General features: G+C 36.4%; 5 protein-coding genes and 1 long non-coding RNA gene across 7 annotated transcripts in view; 1 reads left to right on the top strand and 5 right to left on the bottom strand.

Annotated features, from left to right (window-relative positions):
- Positions 1–18,857, bottom strand: part of LOC134823269 (zonadhesin-like) — an 80,485-nt gene that overhangs the window by 25,094 nt on the left and 36,534 nt on the right. The gene's annotated exons all lie outside the window — the stretch shown is intronic.
- Positions 10–6,419, bottom strand: LOC134818819 (DNA-directed RNA polymerase II subunit RPB1-like). Its single transcript, XM_063828486.1, has 2 exons — positions 5,781–6,419; positions 10–4,633 (listed from the first exon to the last, which is right to left on the bottom strand). Exon 2 carries the CDS (start codon positions 1,581–1,583, stop codon positions 597–599), a length of 987 nt encoding a protein of 328 aa, XP_063684556.1. The 5' UTR covers positions 1,584–4,633; positions 5,781–6,419; the 3' UTR covers positions 10–596.
- Positions 5,761–6,405, bottom strand: LOC134811470 (uncharacterized). Its single transcript, XM_063818344.1, has one exon. The coding sequence runs from the start codon at positions 6,403–6,405 to the stop codon at positions 5,761–5,763; it is 645 nt and encodes a 214-aa protein (XP_063674414.1).
- Positions 6,535–8,264, bottom strand: LOC134823280 (glutathione S-transferase C-terminal domain-containing protein-like). The gene has a single exon (XM_063834693.1). The coding sequence runs from the start codon at positions 8,182–8,184 to the stop codon at positions 6,619–6,621; it is 1,566 nt and encodes a 521-aa protein (XP_063690763.1). The 5' UTR covers positions 8,185–8,264; the 3' UTR covers positions 6,535–6,618.
- LOC134811398 (charged multivesicular body protein 5-like) lies at positions 9,100–10,454 on the bottom strand. Its single transcript, XM_063818233.1, has 4 exons — positions 10,338–10,454; positions 9,963–10,145; positions 9,558–9,705; positions 9,100–9,302 (listed from the first exon to the last, which is right to left on the bottom strand). The coding sequence occupies exons 1-4, from the start codon at positions 10,452–10,454 to the stop codon at positions 9,100–9,102; spliced, it is 651 nt and encodes a 216-aa protein (XP_063674303.1).
- LOC134822065 (uncharacterized) lies at positions 15,763–18,497 on the top strand. The gene is made up of 3 exons (XR_010161120.1): positions 15,763–15,864; positions 17,892–17,938; positions 18,160–18,497. It is a non-coding gene; the product is annotated as an uncharacterized LOC134822065 (long non-coding RNA).

The raw sequence follows: 18,857 nt of genomic DNA, 5'->3' as shown, positions 1-18,857 counted from the left end.
TTTCATAAAATATTGATAATAATAAAATGACAAGACTGAAGACACGAAATCTCTTATGACTGAATATAAAACCAAAATGTCATAACTGACGATCTACAAAATCATTAATAATAAAAAGTTTGAGAACACCAAGATATTATCTAATATGGTGATTTCTGATTAATGATTGATAACTTGATAAACAACAAAAAGCTTTACAATTCGTTGACAGTTTCAATAATTTAAGTCGACAAATAGCAAATAGTAAAATTTTGATAAAAAGAAACTTCATTAAAAAGTAAAATTCTGATGTAATGCTAGCATAGGAATACCCGAAATAATTAAATCTATAAAGTTAAAAACCAGACAGATCAAAATATTACTATAAATTTCATTTCATGCATGAAAAATACAAATTTGATATAATGTTTATAATAAGTTAAACAATACCAACTTATTGTGATATCAGTTGAATATGTGGTTAAATACAGGAAAATAACATTCGCAGGAAACTTAATATTTTAAACATGAAATCACAAATCACATCGCCTGATCATAAATAACCAGGTAAACACCAAGCCATCGTGATAAGATTGTTAGCTCTAATAATTGACAGCTCACATCCCTTCAATCTCCTGATATATCGGGGAGGAACTACAAAGAGGAACTAGAAAAGGAAACCGACTAGACTGAGGAAACAAAGGAGCTGGAGAAATGGATACAGTAGAAGACACAGGAGAATCAGGAGACAGTGTGCAAGATAATCTCTTGAAAAATTTAGAACTCTTTACAGAGGGAGACACAGAAGGAGGAGACTGATCGGATGACACAGGAGACAGAATAGAAGACACCGGAGACAGAATAGAAGACGCAGATGACAGAGTAGAAGAGACAGATGGCAGAGAAGAAGACGCAGGAGACAGAATAGAAGACGCAGGAGACAGAATAGAAGACGCAGATGACAGAGTAGAAGAGACAGATGGCAGAGAAGAAGACGCAGGAGACAGGATAGAAGACGCAGGAGACAGAAAAGAAGACGCAGGAGACAGAATAGAAGACGCAGATGGCAGAGTAGAAGACAATCTTTTGAAAAATTTAGAACTCTGTACAGATGGAGACACTGGAGGGGGAGACAGAGAAGGACCTGCTTTGTTCTTATCTTGGAACTGTTTCTGGTTGTCAGGATTTATATTCTCTTTGTTACGCTCTTTATAGCTGCTTTCTCTTTCTTTACTATGGTGAGGCACAGAGTAAATCACATCAACAAAATAAACTCTTCCCTTCCTAGTTTCTCCGTGTTTCTTCTTTTCTGCTTCGGTGGCAACTCTTCGCTTGGTGCTCCATCCCTCGACACTACATACATGTCCACGAAATGATTTCCAACACGCTTCAGTCAGATGACAGGATGGTTTCAGAAGCTGGACTGTCTCACGTGATCCAACAGAAAGGTCGTCACGTGCTTCCATCTTCAGCCGAGCAGTTTCAAACATCTTCACCGCAGTTTCCTCACGTCGCATGGCAGCAGCAGATTTTTCAGCCCATCCTCGGCGAGAGATCCGGCGTGACTTCGTCTTTATACTACAGTCTTTAGGAATCAAAGTCATAACTAAAGCCAAACATCACCTGGAAATGATGGAAAATCATTCATGAATATTGTCGAACAAATCGAACAAACCGCATAATTCAAAAAAACATAACAAAAGATTGTTTTTACTTTCTTTTGATAGTATTTGGAAAAGTATTTTAAGCTTTTATTTGTCAAGGTGAGATACTTCTTGCATGCAATCAAGTCAGATATTCGAAATAACGATTAAAGTTAATACTTCATTCTACACTGCAATACAAATAAATCGAACACGAATTGATGAACAATTAAACACGTTTATAAAAATGTAAGTTTTCATGATAATTGTGTTGTAGTAATAAATATACAATAATAATATTGAAATGAATTATTAAACTGTAACGTATTACTCGAATGTATATAATTAGGTAAAATTATGAAAAGTAGCCACTGCCACTTAAATTAACAACAAGTAATGTTAATTAAAAATGTATAAATGGTAAAATAGGAAAAACGTAAATTATCGCCTAACCCAATATTACACCGATCTTGATGTTATAGTGTACGTGAAGTTATATAAACAATTTCAAAATAATATAATTGTGATAATGTAAAAAGGTTAAAAACGTATTTTATAAACAATTAAAAGTAATATGTAAATCATAGCTGGTGAAGATTAAAACATTACACTAAAACAATGACAATTAGTTTAATTGGCTAAAAACGAATTGAATATTAGAAATGTTTTGTTGTTTTAGTTACTTTAGCCAGTCAGATATATCTTCGATGAAACCTATAAAATTCTTCGAATAAAATCTTAAAGTTAAAGCCTAACAAATGAATTTGAAACTTTCTTCGAAACTGATCGGCTGTGGCACAAAATTGGTTGCTACAAACAATTTAAAAGTTAAAAAACGCCGAAGCTCAAATAGATAATTATGAAATAAATACAAATATTCGATTGCTAGAAATACAAACTGCCTCGAAACAAGTTCCAAAGAAAGTGCCCAACCAGCTTTAGGACAGATAACATTGCCCTCTTAAAGTCTTAACGATAAAACATTGCAAAACAATAAAACAGCTGTTATATGAAGCTGTTATCAAGACTAACAGTTCTTCGATTTCTTGTAAGTAGAAGCTGTAGAAGGACATTGTTCATCTTCAAACAACCTTTTGTTATTCTCCTTGTCATTTTCTTTGTTAGTAGTACTCTCCTTTCTTTTTTCCTTACTTTCCTTTCCTTTACTCCTGCGAGGCACAGAATAAGTCACGTCAGTAAAATAAACTTTTGCCTTCCTTTTCTCCCCATGTTTCTTCTTCTCTTCAGCAGTTGCAAGTCGCCGTTTTGTGCGCCATCCGTCGAAACTACACACATGCTTACGGAAGGATTTCCAACAAGCATCAATGAGATGACAGGATGGCTTAAGAAGTTCTATAGTCTCAGAAAATCCCGGGGAAAGATCTTTCTGCTCCTCCATCTGAACCCTGATAAGTTGGAATTCTTCCTTCGCGTTTTCCTCCCTTTCAATGGCGGCAGCAGATTTGTCCGCCCAATTCCGGCGATCTATAAAGTCGTCATCCCAATAATTCCCACGGTAATTTAACATCTGGAAACAATAGTTTGACATTATTCTTCTGAGGGTATTGACGGATTAGTAACTTTTTAAGCTATTTCTTTTATTTCTTTTAACAAAATATGTAACAGAAGCATATTTTATTTGAGTTCCTATGGATGTTGAGGACATAATATGTTTTGGGGATCTCAAGGAATCAGACTGTGTCGTATCAAAATTAGCCACAGCCAATAAAACGTATATTGTATAATATGAAATAATGTAAGTTAAACATAAAAATGTTAAAAAGCGAATGTTACAACAATGTAATAAACAATCAAAACAAACAGTTCAATCGGTTTAGGGCAGAAACCGAGAGTGCCCATTTTCCCACAGTTTCTCACAAATTGTCAATCTTGTCGTGTACTGTCATATTTTGTCAAATCATGTCATATATTGCCATATTATATTGTCGTATATTGTCAAATCTTGTCGTTTATTGTCCAATCTTGTCACATATTGTTATGTATTGTCATGTATTGTCGTATATTGTCATATATTGTAAAATCTTGTCGTATATTGTCATCGTTTGTCATATTTAGTTGTATATTGTCATCGTTTGTCATATTTAGTCGTATATTATCATGACAATGGGTACTCTCGGTCCCTGCCTGGTTTAAAACGAATTGAATATCGAAAAAGATTTTGTTGTTACGTTAGTCAGTCAGAAATTTAACGTTAACACGTATAAACAACAACAGAAATAAATTTGTTTAAAAACGCTAAATTGTAATCGTCTGTTTGTTTTGCCGGACCATTACATTGGCGAGAAAACATTACCGTAATACTAACAGCCTAACAGATCAGGAAAACGTGGTAATTAACGAACAAGGTGGAGGAATACAAATCTAAGAGCAGTGTTAAACCAATCAAATCAGTGTTACTTCCTATTTCACTGCTTACCAATATAATCAAGGACCGAATGTAAAGGCTGCTTGGCGTGTAAAATGATACTGGTATGGGAGAATTGGTAAAAGTTATATTTGAGCTTGTGGTGAAGCGAGGAGGACGTTTCTGTAGCAACAATGTGAATTGAGCGGTTGTTAGCCACAAACCAGGTTAATGTGATCAGTTTAAATATACATAAAACCCCGAGGAGGATACAATTTTCAAGAACATTAAAAATATAGCGAAGAGTCACGTCCGCTGTCAAGTCGCTCTTTGGCTCAGTTTTCCAGATCTTTTAAAAAGATGAAAAATGAAACAAAAAATATACAAATACCATGCAAATATCAAAATAATTGTTGATGAGAAAGGTCGATACATCACATAAAATAAACGAGGGTCATCTACCAAGTCGTACCTTAACTCAGTTTTCCAAATCGTTTAATATAAAAATAAAGTTGTCAAAAGTGCCCCAAAACTTCGAAAAATGTCATGCATTGCACAAATCATAGATTTCGAAGAGAGAGGTCGATACCTCTCATATTTGAAATTCAATAAAAAGAAATGGAATCGATCTCTAAAGATCCTGTGCCTTTCAGAGGCACATATTAGGTGCGATGGGTGCGGGATCGCACAATTTACCGTTTTCCGCACATTTCCGCATAATTTATTGTTTTCCGCACACTCCCACACATTTTGTAATTTTCTGCATATTTCCGCATAATCTAGCATTTTCCGCGTAATTTCGCATAATTTTGAAATTTTCGCGTTAAGAGTTTCGAGTGTAAAAACCAAAATATGTTAAAAGTCGGGCCCTTTTAGGACCGTGACTCAGGCCCTTTTAGGACCGTGACTGAGGCCCTTTCGGGACCGTGACCCAGGCCCTTTTGGAACTCATACCTAGGCCACGTGACCCAGTTACCACGTGACCCAGGCCCTTTCGGGACCGTGACCCAGGCCCTTCTGGAACTCATGCCTAGGCCACGTGACCCAGTTACCACGTGACCCAGGCCCTTTCGGGACCCTGACCCAGGCCCTTTCGGGACCGTGACCCAGGCCCTTTTGGAACTCATACCTAGGCCACGTGACCCAGTTACCACGTGACCCAGGCCCTTTCGGGACCCTGACCCAGGCCCTTTCGGGACCGTTACCCAGGCCCTTTCGGGACCGTGACCCAGGCCGTTATGGAACCCTCGTCGTTACCGAACTTCGATCATACCTGCAGCCCTTTTTATCGGGTAATGAGCTCGATTCGTTGTAGCGTTGGCTTTATAGTGGGCTTAATGGATCTTGGATCAAATGGTTTACAAGTACTGACGATCAATGCCAACAAGCGTGTCACATATTTGCGATCAGGCATCGGATCTGATCGACTCTATCAAGAGGCGTCTTCAAATAAATGTCTCCTGATCTCTACCAGATCAAGTCACTGTTCTCAGATAACTGAATCTCAATATAGGTTCAATCATGGTCTTAGTAAAGAACTACACCCTCAGTAACACATAAACAGATCTATTTTTGATAAGAGCGGCGGTTATACGTTTAGAATTTGCAAAGTCCTTCAGAAAATGCATAAGAAAACCGCACAATTCCCGCACAAATTTCGAAAAAATCGTCGCACATTTGCCGCATAATTGGTAAAAATTTACCGCACCTTACCGCACATTTTACCTTTATAGTCGGGTGCGGTACCGCATAATTTCGATTTTTTTACCGCACCTAATATGTGCCTCTGGTGCCTTTCTGCTTAAAATTGTCATAAACACCACCAAATGTTTGGAGTCCAAAAGCTCCAGTTTTCGCCAGATCCAACGGAGGAGCATCCTCAACTTCCCTACCTCTGAAAAAAGCTTTGAACTCAGAAAATGGCAGCTCCACAATATCCATGTCGCCCCCTGTCTCCTTCGGGTCCAGTTCAACAGTAAACTTTTGTTCGTAGCTATACTGTTTCATGGCTCCTATCTGGTCTGTATCTGTCAGTACTACCTTCCAGTACTTCAACTGACCCTGACCTCTTACCAGCAGTTTGAGTCCAGTATCCTGAGCGTGACTAGCAGCGGTATCAGGCATCTCGGTCTGTACTCCTGCAAAACCAGCTCCATTCGGCTGCGGGTTTATCATGGCAAACATGACCGCCCTTTGAAATAGCCGAGTTTTCTGTATCGAGAACACTGCTTTGGACATGCCTGGTTCCCGCACCGTATCACTGATCTCCCTCCACAAGTGGTTTTGTTGTTTGTCAGTAGTGAAGTCAAAGAGCGTCATTTCCTTGTTTGTTTTGTGGATCTCCATTGTTGAACAAGAGACACTCAGAACACTACCCAATACAAGAGGACCAAGAGCTCTTATGACTTTCGGTAACATTCCTAAAACATTAAAATAGATAAGTAGGTTTGTATTTTATGTTTGTGTGATCATGTTGTCAATTTGGGTATCGATTCAATACTGCGAAAAAGGTAAAAAGAAAAACATTAGACAAGGGAAACAACATCATACATCAGAACAGCTAAAACATTCAAAATTAATATGCATCAAGATAAATAATTCCTAATACATAATATTATTATATATAAAGACTCAGTCCATAAAAGCAACTACCAAATTATTCTTTGGGGAACAAGTTAACGGTTTGAGCTTGGAAATACCTACAAACTGGTAACCATATTCCCTAAGATGCTCAGTTCTATCAATATCAACACATTTCATGTAATTTTCATTATTACTTTCATGATCAGCTAACCTTGAAACCTTAAAAAACTCGTTGTGATCGTAGATAATATTTCGAAAACGCTCACTTTTTGGGTATAACAAACTTTCTGAGTTCACAATCTTTCCGTAGCAGCAAGGGGACGAGACGATGGCAGCACTGCTCCTAATACACTGTTGAAAAACTTTATCAGTCAAGGAACCACAGGCATGGAGACTGACACCTAACTCAAAACGACCCACAAATTGTTCCATGTGTGCTAGACAAAGGCTGATGTTTTTTAACCCTAGTTTGTCGATCCTCTCCTTGGCATAACGTAACGAACCCCACTTTGTTTCTACTAATATGATGTGGCAATCTGGAAAATGATGGGCTAGGAATATCCCTAAATGACCAGCTCCAGAACAAAAGTCGACAATTCGAATCTTCGGTAGATTTAAGGATCGGAGATGTTTTACACAGAGGTGCACTCCAGCCAGGATACTTTGCAGCTGAAACATTTTGTTAGTGTTGTTAACTTTATTTCTCTGAGGTTTGAGAAGGTCACTGAGTGAATCCCATTTCACAGGAAAATCATCAAGTTCCTGATACTGGTAATTATTGGCAATTTCATCCATTTTTAGCAGAAGAGTCTTATCAACTTCGCCCTGATTTTCAACTGGATCTGCCTTTTCTTCTGCAATGCCGATTTCCTTATTAGAAGTTTCCATTTCTAATTCCACTTTTAAGTCAACATTCTCACGTAAGAAATTCATATAAAAAGGTTCAAATGCCTGAGCAATATCGATCATTCTTTCAAACCATTTTTGAGTCAAATCATCACACTGAAGCTGAGAAATATCACACCCCAGGGAATGCAACTTAGCAGAGATCATCCCAAAAAGAAGAATATCAGTAGCTCCAAGATGAAGACCATGAACGTATCTCCTTATAACTGGGAGTGCCTTCCTTTCGTCGTGGGATAATACTCCCTGTTCAGGCAGCAATCCTAGTCTCGTGGCTTCTTGTCTTATCTTTCTCTGGTTGTGTCCGATGAAAGGTGCGTTGAGGGTTTCTTGTAGAAATCCTAACGTTGATTGAACTTCTTGTAAATCAGCAGCAGAGGCAAGAGAATCAGGGAAAGTTATCTCAATGATTCTAGTCCACGGACTGACCTCCTTGGTACCAGACAGACACCCCGCATGGTGTCCCAGCAGAGGATGGTTTATGTCGAGGAGCAGGAGGAGATGGCGCGCAGTGTTAGCAACACCAGATACGTGCAGGTTTTCAGTGCAACACCCAGGAGTTTTTAGCAGCTCTCCTGATGTGTCTGGTGTGGTTAAGGAGAAGTTGTCGTGGTCTAGGTATAAGGAGAGGTAGACTATTCCTAGATTCTTGAGTGTGTGAGAGGCTCCTTTTGTCAGATCTATTTGTACTTTCGAATCTTCCAGTAGCATGGTCGAATACAGCGCTTACGGTTTTAGTCCTGTGTTGAAAATTTGAAACATATCATCATACTACGTGATTCATGTGAGTTACAAATGTTGGTCTCGAAAAGTTTTCAATTGTACAATGTACATGACGCAATTTTGTTAAAGAAAAATAAAATGTAAATACGATGAGAACTTAACAATTTTCGGTTAATTTCATGTACGTATCATGTTTAAACTCAATAGCATAGCAAAATCTTCCAAGAGAATATTGATACTGTATAATAATTTGTTGAGGATCAACTGCTTGCAAATAAAATGAGGTTTATGTAACAAAAGTTTCGTTCTAATAAACATTTAACAAATTCAATAACAAAATTTCTCAAACTGCGGACTAAGATTGTCATATTATAATATCAATTATGTATTCTAATTATAAAGTCCTATACTTCTAACTCAACTACAGAGTATTTATGAAGAATACATACTTATCATAACTGATATAATATTATAATCTACGGAATTATCTAAATAATTAGTAGTCAGTATATCGGCACTGTGTAAAGATAGTACGTAATAGTTTCTAAAAGAATTACATAGGTTTTTCAAGCTACATTTTCAGGACAATATAAGACTTGTGAAGGTGAAATTTTAAAAACCAGAAAACTGCTTCATGACTAATTGTAAAACGAACTCATGTTGGAAAGTGAGGTTAACTTTAAGTTTAAACTAGATGTTATTATCATTAATATTCCAAACATTGCATTGATACTAAAAGACTAAGTCAGACTTCACCAGTTGCTCTTACTGTAAACAAATACCGGTAGCCATGGCGAGTGGCGACAACTCAAGTAATAACTCGACTTGTGAAGATTCTGGAAGGATACAAGTTCTGTACAAGTGTCTTGGAGTTTAACAGTAACACACAGATTATTGGAACAATTAAGACAGAGCAGGGAGACCAAACTCATCAAGTTGAGTAGAAGAAGGATCTTCTTTCGCACTAGATCCAGGCACATTGGTAGGAGCCTCTGCAGCTTCGTCCAAATAACTCATGTCATCATCGAACAACAATTCATCACCTAAAGCATCCAGCTCTGCTTCCAAATCAGCGTCATCAAGATCTGGCATACCATATTGACGTCCTGAATGATTAATTTGTAAGCAAAAAATCTGGATCGGTTGAAAGTGAACTCTAAAGCATAACTGGGAGAATATTTACCAAGATTGCTTCTAGTATATCGATAAAGATATTTCTATAGAAATTGATAAGGTACATCCTGACAAGTTAGTTTCTGTTCACTTGTCAGCTTCTCTGTTGATGTGAGTTAAAACTACGATAAAAGATATTTATTTAAGCACTTAAAACATGACCTAAAACATGATAAATCTAACGTTACCCATGATTTCTTGGATTTCATTTGCATCTTCCATCATATCAACCATATCATCCTGGAGGTCCTCAATCTTGTCAATGTTAACGCTTTTGTACTCTTTCTTCATTTGCTTTAGCCCCGTCTGCATGGCATCCACTGATGTCTTTGTGTCCTTAGAAAAATATTGTTATAACTTGTTATAATCACTTGTACGTTTTAATGATCTCAAGAAAAATTATCTATTTTGACACATGATTGATGATTTGATTGGTCACAACTGGATACTGGTTCGTCAAATCTCTGTCTATTGTTGGGAAAAATATGGATCACCCTAGCATTTAGCCTAGTTCATTAATTTTAGGTAACTCTAATCAAAATATCATTCGAAATATTGTAACATATTATGATATATTATCAAACAATCAATACCTTTAACATTTGAGTGGTATAATTAGTCTGCTCCATATTAAATGACTGGTTCCTGATGCCTTCCAACTGCCCCTCGTATGATCTCTTCTGTTTCAGTACCCTCAGGGCTTTTTGTTTTACCATATTCTTACTTGGTCCATCTCTCATCTTCTTCATTTGATCGGAATATCGCTTGAGCTCAACCTGAAGTCATTCAATAAGCTTACAGTCACTATTGGTAAACACAATACCTTAGAAATTAAGTGAAACAAGTTGGAAGCTGAAAACTCAATTGATAACGATTAATTTAACACACCACAAAATATTCAACCATTAAAATATGGCTTGATGATCATTATGATCTATGATCATATCAATATTATGTCTAAAACTTACATCGAGTTTCTGTATCTTTTTCTCCACACTATCTCCTCTAGCATCTATATTAGCAATAGAGTCTGTCAGATTTGGAGCCGGCCCCTTAGCCCTTGACTGTCCAAAAAGTCTATTCATGACCTGCCATGGTAGAATTTTTGTCAGATGTCTGAAAATTTACATTGCAAACGTATAATAGAGAATTATTATATTTCAAACATACCCAACAATTTCTTAACTTTTAGGCAATGACTGATATTAAGGGCGATGCACTTCTTTGATCCCAATAATCTGCAAACCTCTAGTTGATCGATGGTAAGAATGTAGAAATTATACTGAAATAATAAGTAAAACTAGTGGCTAAGTATTAATTCAACATATAACATTTAACAAGAAATGCGGCCGCTTTTCTTTTGTGGATGGCCGCTCAATTTCCCGATCCGAAATAGATGGTTATTTCATTTGTACCGAACTTGGCAATAAATTAAAATCATCATTATATTCTTTACCATATAAAATGTATAAAAAATCTCGAAAAATAATAAATTACTATTTACTCAACCGATAAACTTTAAAAGTCTTGTCAGAATTTTAAAATTTAAGTTTAAAAGTTCAAATTAAAATTCAATCAAAGCCACCACTATGCTGCTATGTAAAGGGGTAGGGGGTGGCAACAGCAAACTTTTGTTCATAGCTACATCGTTTCATAGGTCCTATCTGTTCAGTACTGACCTCTTACAAGCAGCTTGGGTCCAATATCCTTGCACGTTTTAGGAGTAAGAAGGCATGAGTAAGAATGGTTAGGACTGTGAAAAGAAAAAGTTCAAAGAAACCTCATATCATGAGCTTTTTGGCTAGTGGGCACTTAGCTCTACCTTCTAACAATGTGTCTTCCTTCTGAGTCCTTTATCGCAAGCTTAAAAATCTCCTGAGCATAAGTCTTACAGTTGTGACGAAAAATGTTGTACAGTGTTGTCTGTGCTGAATTCAGCTTTGGTCCATTCTCGCAAAAAATGGCACAAGGCGTCCGTAGCAATGGGATTAACAAACTCAAACTGCTCGATCATTTGAGGTGGCCATGAAAATGAAAATGAACGATCTTTATAGTTTATTTTATCGACAACATCTGCTATTTCTGTACTATTTTGTATCTCGAATCCTGTACAATGCTTTTCTATCGACCAAAAAGATGTATCTCCAGATTGACAGTCTCTTGTTTCAAGGACAATGTATTCATGAAAGATGTTCCAAAGTGAGAGACAACCACGAACAGGGGCTTCACAGTGGTCCGGGCGCCCATGCGAGGTAGACATAGGCATGACTAAGGGGTATGATATACCACAAATCATGTTTTCTAGGGGTATCTTGCCCCAAAATAACGTTTAAAAGGGTTTCCAGAGTAATTAAATGGATATTTGACCTCAAATATTAATTTTACCTGATTTTGTGTCAAAAATTGCATTTTTTGACCATTTTTGGCCATTTTTTATGACAAATTACAAAAATAAGTTGCAAATTAACTTTGGTAAGCATCTATAAGTTAATCTATCTGTAAGTATAGGACATTTAGAGTAATCCTAGAAAAATTTACAGTGTAATATTGTGGCATGATTTTTTTATGAGCTCTCAAAGGTTCATGATTAGACAGAAATTGGGTGAAATTTAGAACTTTTTGAATCCATTTTTAGACCATTTTATCACTTATATCAATTCTAAACTACTTCTTTGTGATTTTAATGTGAAGAGGTCATCAAGAGCTTTAATTTGATGCCTCTATACATGGTTTTTGATAAAAAATTAGAATTTTTTGGGACAAAAACACTGCTCTTTTGAGCAAAATTTAGTTACGCGACAAGAAAATAAGGTAATTTTAGCCCCAAATTGCTGATATTTTCTGAGAATAAGCCTTTAAATTACTCAAATAAGTGTTGCCAGACCTTACAATGACTGTAAAACACTTTGAAATCAATCTTGATGTCCTAATTCATTTAAAAATCATTATTTTTGTGATTGAAGGTCTAAATATGACACATTTTGCCCTGGCGGAACCTAAATTTCGATAAAATTACCAACACTTTCGGGCAGTTGTTGAAAATAGGTCCAAAAAAGTCCTTCTTAGGCATAACCATACCCAAAGATAACTTTAAAACACATTTTGAGACTCTAAAACGATGCCTTTCCTCCAAAAAAGGCAAAACTGAGAAAAAAATATTTTTCATTTTTCACACATTTTTACTGACGTCAAGGTTTTTTATAAAATCGTAACTTCTGTCGGCACCATTTGGCACCTTATTCCTTTTGGAATCTGTTAGAGATTTGTCTCCTCTTTCAGATAAGCTATAGGAATATTGTGGCATATGATGGCATCCAAACTATTTTTTCTCGAATTTCCTAAAAATTTTCCTAAAAATTCGATAAAAATTTTAAGCTTGGTCAAAAATCAACCTTATAAGATAGAACAATAATTTTTTTTGCAGTGTATTAGGATTGCTGCATAGAATTGAGTCTAATATAACCTATAGAGAACTGAGATAACACAATTAAACAGTTTAGAGCTCACTTTTACCTATTTTGGGCAATTTATTAGAGTTTTGACCAGGTTTCTAAAACGTGCGATTTTGACAAGCTGTCAAAAAAAGAGCTTTTTGTGAAATCAATTATGGTTTTTTGCATTGCATCAGCATCTATTTTTTCTAACAGGTTAACCTGGACTAAAAGGAATCTAAGATGGTGACCTAAAATCCTATGACTAGGTCCCGGACCACTGTGGGCTTTCATAATAGATATCTTTACCACCATCTGAGATTCTAGTAGTTGACAAATGTCTTGAAGATCAATTTTATCATCTGCATCATATGACGAAAAGCGAATGTGCTTATTCTTATCTTTAGTGAATTTCATGTCAAAAGCTCTCATGAAGCTAAGTCCAACCATTGTATCTAAACCTGCAAAAGAATCGAATGAGATTTAAACATCATGTTTTTGATGATACAGTATATAATATATTTAAATACTATCAGATATCTAAATAAATAAACTTTTTATGGGTAGAGATATTTAGAACTATTTCTATCATTCCTGTGCAAGTGAGAAGACCTAGATAAGCTATATAAATCATAATTTAATAAGTACATACACGCTGATGTATAATAATAGTTTTATTTTCTTAATTGGCACTACAGTGCTCTACTTGCGTGATGAGATCAAGGAGCAAGGTTAAACTAAAACTAAAGCAATCGTCATTCCTGACAATTGCTTTAGTCGAATTACTATAGTATGAAACTTGAAGTTGAACTTATCATTTGAACTTTGTTTCATTTGTTCTTAACACTCTGATGTATGTATTCTGAAGGTTCAAGATCTTTTGGCATGTAATGGTTGCTCCTTATTAAACCCTTATTCACACTCTTCTCAGATCTGATTCAACGAGGGACTGTGGGATGCTCACTTAACTAATTGTTTTGAAAATAAGCTAACATCTATTGGAGCTTCTCTGGTTACGGGATTTGAGTGCAGTGTTCCCACTTACCAGAAGATTTTGTTGAAATTGCACACTAGAGGACGAAGTCTAGGGGACGGTGCCACTCCAGAGAATAATTACCATATGTCCTGGAAACCACAACTTCTAGGGAAGGTTTCTTTGTTCAAAACGAGTAGTTTGTGTCGCACGACATATCATGTGGGGATTCTGTTTGGCGGGTATCGAGGTTTAACCACCAATGAGATGGTAATACCAAATTTGACTTATTGTGCTGTATTTGATGATTATATATAGATAATATCACAATGACCCTATATAAAAGTAAAAAAGCCCTTAAAAACTGAGCAACATTCATCAAAAATCATTACAGTAAAAGTAGCTGAATGACAATCAATGCACTGGTTCTAAATTTATATCTAAATCTGCTATTTTAACTGCACTACCACTTTCCATCCCTCTTTCTCCTCTTATCTAAGAGCAATAATTATTGTATTATTTTCTTAATAATAATAATAATAATAAATTAATGTTATTTTGATACAGCACCAAAAGGTTAAATAATTTAAATTTAGAGAAACAAATTTTAGAGAAACAAATTTGAATTTTGATCTTTATTACAGATTAAACATATCATATATAACCATAAAAGCCGCGCGTCGGCTGATTGCCTCAACTTGGATTGGTAGTAATTTCAGTTTACAGAAGCTGAAGGACGGCAGCTCAAAAGCCCCAGTGAACCATCGGAAAGATCAAGGACTCGAGTGCCAATAGTGGCTTTTTCGAACCCATTTTCGCCGATTTGCTGTGGCCCAGATGAGCCGCGCCCTGCTGCTTAACGGCACATGATGGTTTTTGTTTAAATACTTATTTAAATTTAAGCGATAATTCATTTGGTGGTTTACAGTTTTTGAATCATGTTCATCATTTATTTTTCGTTCAATTATCACGTGTTTACAATTCAGTCATACCATGCATAGTCAACATTGTTGAGGCAACCAGCTTCCGCAGTTCAATAATTGGAGACCGAAAAATATAAATTGATCGAAATTTACAATTCATCGTTATCAAATATAGTCAATAATATTCTTGATTCCATTTAGTACATAATAAGTTGGTTTTATTCTCTTGCAACACTACTGCACAACAAAAACTGCGCCTGTCCACCAGCAACAGCGCAGTCATAGGTGTGCAGCCAAAGCTAGGCCACACACCCATGGCCGCGCCGGTTAAACAACTCTATATTCAATCGTTATATTATATTAGGAAATTTTAGTTAATTCTTTGATCACTCTTCAGTGCCGGTGGGCAGGCGCCCCGCATAGTTGGCTTTCCAAATTTACAGTCTCAAGAAAGCCGAAACGGTAATCGAGTCCCGGAGCAGAACACACATTTAGAAAATTGAAAAATTAAAATTAAAATTAAGATAACAAATTAGAAATTGAAAATTAAAAATTACATGACTACGAGAGTCCAGACAGGCGACAAACACACAAACCGGACGAAGAGAGGACCCACTGCTGAATTCGACATATAATGAATTGTTGAAAACATAATGATTCCTACACTAATATGATCTTGAGGCATGCCCTGCATGTACTGTGCGAGTACATTGTAAATAATATCTGATAAGATGGGCCAAAAATAGCGGCACAGCGCGCAAAATGCGCGGCGTGACCGCCGAAATTTTAGACATTAACATTTCAATCGGCTTTAGCGCTCAGCATATCTTCATTGAGTAGACATTAGAATTTCAGTTCGTTGGAATCGAAGTTCAGTTCACACCAATCTATTTCGTTGTACCTGGACTGCATGCCGAGTAACTCCTTTTTTATTGTGGATTTCACAAGGTTCGTTGATGTAGAGAAGTTGATATTGCTAGCAGTGTTTCTACAATCGTTCCACATTTTTGTCGATTGATATATGAAGGAGGTGGATGGGGTTGGAGTGATGAATCGATCAGCACGTCTTGATGATCTGTGAAATAGATTTAGGAGTGGGACTGGGGATTCTAATTTATTGATTTTGAACATTTCCAATAAACATGTGTGTTTGAACAAACTGTGTATGGTTAGTAAACCATTTTTCTTGAATAGCGGTTTTGTGTGCTGTTTTTCATAGAAGTCGCTTCCTAATTTTTGCTTGTCTTTACTTCGTGTTCTAGCACAAGTTCTAAACTTTTCTAAGTACGCCTCTCGGTTACCAAATAGTATTCTAACACATTTCTTCTGAGTGATAAATATTGGTTCAAGCCTGTTGTTACTAAGGCCACCCCATACTGATATCCCAAATCGCAAGTGTGATTCAAATAGTGTGTAGTACAGTTCTTTGTAGAGTTTTTCTGGAATAATGTGCCGTATTCTACAAATTTTCCCACTTTCACATTTCAGCTTTGTGTTGAGCGACCGTATATGAGCATCCCATTTAAGCTGATCATCAATAATAACACCAAGAAACTTCACCTTTTTGACTTGCTTTATTACTACATCGTTTAGAGTAAGTACGTGTTCTTCTTCATTATGTTCTACCTTGCTTTTTCTATTCGTTGGTTTAAAGTGAATGTAACAGCATTTCTTAATGTTAATATGCAGGAGATTACATTTCATATACAGTTGTACCAGTTTGAGAATTTGGTTTGCTTGTTCATATAACTTTATCTTACATTCATCCGCGACAAATATATTTGTATCGTCAGCAAATAGAATGAACTTGCCTAGTTCAGTTGCCCTATATAGGTCGTTGATATAAATAATAAATAGTAACGGACCAAGACAAGATCCCTGGGGTACTCCAAAGAGAACTGGAAGCTTGTCAGACTCTTCTCCTAGGACCGAGACGTATTGATATCTATTAGAGAGATAACTAGCAATGAGTTTGTTGGCATTGCCTCGAATTCCGTAATTATCTAGCTTACTCAGTAATTTGTCAGCTGAGATGGTATCGAATGCTTTGCTTAGATCAATTAATATTCCGAGCACGTGCTGCTTTTTATTAAGGCATGATTCTACATAATTCACTGAGAAATTCAGGGCATGACTAGTAGAGTGATTTTTACGGAATCCATACTGATTTTCATAGATCATATTTTGTGACTGGAAAAAGCTGTATAGCCTACTATATATAATTTTCTCGAATAACTTACCAAATACGGCTAAGGTAGAGACTGGTCTATAGTTTTCAAGTAATTCTTCATTTTTTTTCTTGTATATGGGACTGATCCTGCCAATCTTGAAATCGTCCGGGAATATTCCCTCCTTCAAACATTCATTGTATAGTACAGATAATAGGGGGGCGATAATTCTGGATGACGCTTTTACAACATGTATTGGGATATCAGACGATTTGCCATTTTTCAATTCTGATATTATTTTACATACTTCATCGATTGTACAATCATGCATGTAAATACTGGTCGTGTTGGATTTTGGTAGGTAGTCATAGATACTGGGGATGCCATTAATTACTAGTTCGCCGATTTCATTGTATGCCTCGTTAAGATTAGAAGCTAGGGAGACAAAGTACTCATTTTAAAACTCATTAGCTATTACCCTACGATTAGTAATTTTTTCATTATTGATAGTAAATAGAGGTTTGGTTTGTCGTTTTCGTTTACCCCGTATTTGGTTAATTAATTCCCACGTCTTTTTACTGTTTCCGTGCAACTAGACTGCAAATTTTCCACCATAGAACTTAGATTGAGCATTGCGGCGATCTTTTTTGACCTTCCGCCTGCAGTCACTGTATTTTTTATACTTGTCACGTTTTGAGCAACATATTGGGCATTGGCATGTCCCCCCTTTATTTTCAATTTCCCCAAATTTACATTTAACTTTTCTGACCTTTACCCATTTATCGTAAAGTTCGTGCTGATATGAAATTTTGCCCACAAGGTCTGGTGTAATCCATGGGTTGTTCAGTGCTGTTCTTTTAGAGCATTTAGGGGTTTCTAACTTACAAGTTCTATCTATACAGTCCTTAAATATGTCGTTAAATGTTGTAAAATTGTCGATAACATTATTATTGAGATCATGTTCCAGAGTCTGTAAAAAAGCTTTTACATTCGGTTTGTTGTAATCATAATACTGTTTGTATTTCAGGTCAATTCTGCTAGAGTCCAAGTTTCTATCAAAGATTTGGAAGATGGGTGAGTGGTGTGATATACGGTCAGTCAGTATTCCAGAAGCTACTATACTCTCTACGCCGTTAGTTATTATGTTATCAATACAGGATGCTTTGCAGCCTGGTTTCTCATGTGTTGCTAACGAAATTAGGGGGAAAAAATCCTTTACTTAATAGTATTTCTTCATAGCGTTGTACGATTGTGCTATTCTTATCGTGTAAATCAATGTTAAAATCACCCGCTAGGTAACTACACTTGGGGAGACTGTCAAGGATGTCAGAGAGTTCAGATAGTGCAACATTGACATTACCACTTGGAGGACGGTACATTACACCAACTGTTACTGGGGAAGTTGTACTACTTACGGCCACAAAAAGAGTTTCTAAATGTTCAGTGATATGGGATACATTGCCGTTTACTCTGGCACTAAGAGTGTCACAAACATAGAGAGCCACTCCAGTGCCCTTTTTTTTATCTGGTATTGTGTTTTGGTAGAAACTGTTGTATCCAGTTAATTGATACAAACTGCTGGATTCAGGACCTTCATTTGTTTCCGCTAAGGCTATGATCGAGAATTTCTTGGTGAGCCTATGTGATTCAATAGCGAAAGTGTCGAAATTTGACTTATTGCCGTCGATGTTTTGGAAGAGAAGCGATGAAAATTCATTCATTTGATTATCTAGTGCTTTGTTGAATTCCTTGACATTGTACGATACGCAGTTATTTAGTATTTGATCTACTTTTATGATAGTGTCATCCACTTCACTACTTTCAATATCACTTAAATTAGTGCATGCAAGTCGAAATGGATTGTAACGAATAACTGCTAAATGTACGCACTTGGGACAGTAAAAATCGTCAGATAATGTGTCATTGTTAATGGATTTGGTATAGCACTTATGGTGCATTGGGCAGTCGCATTCACAGCATTCAACAATGAATT

The sequence above is a fragment of the Bolinopsis microptera genome, chromosome 1, assembly GCF_026151205.1.
Source record: "Bolinopsis microptera isolate Bmic1 chromosome 1, MBARI_Bmic_1.0, whole genome shotgun sequence".
NCBI lineage: Eukaryota > Metazoa > Ctenophora > Tentaculata > Lobata > Bolinopsidae > Bolinopsis > Bolinopsis microptera.
Note: the sequence above shows the minus strand (reverse complement) of the source record. Positions and strands in the feature narration are given on the sequence as shown.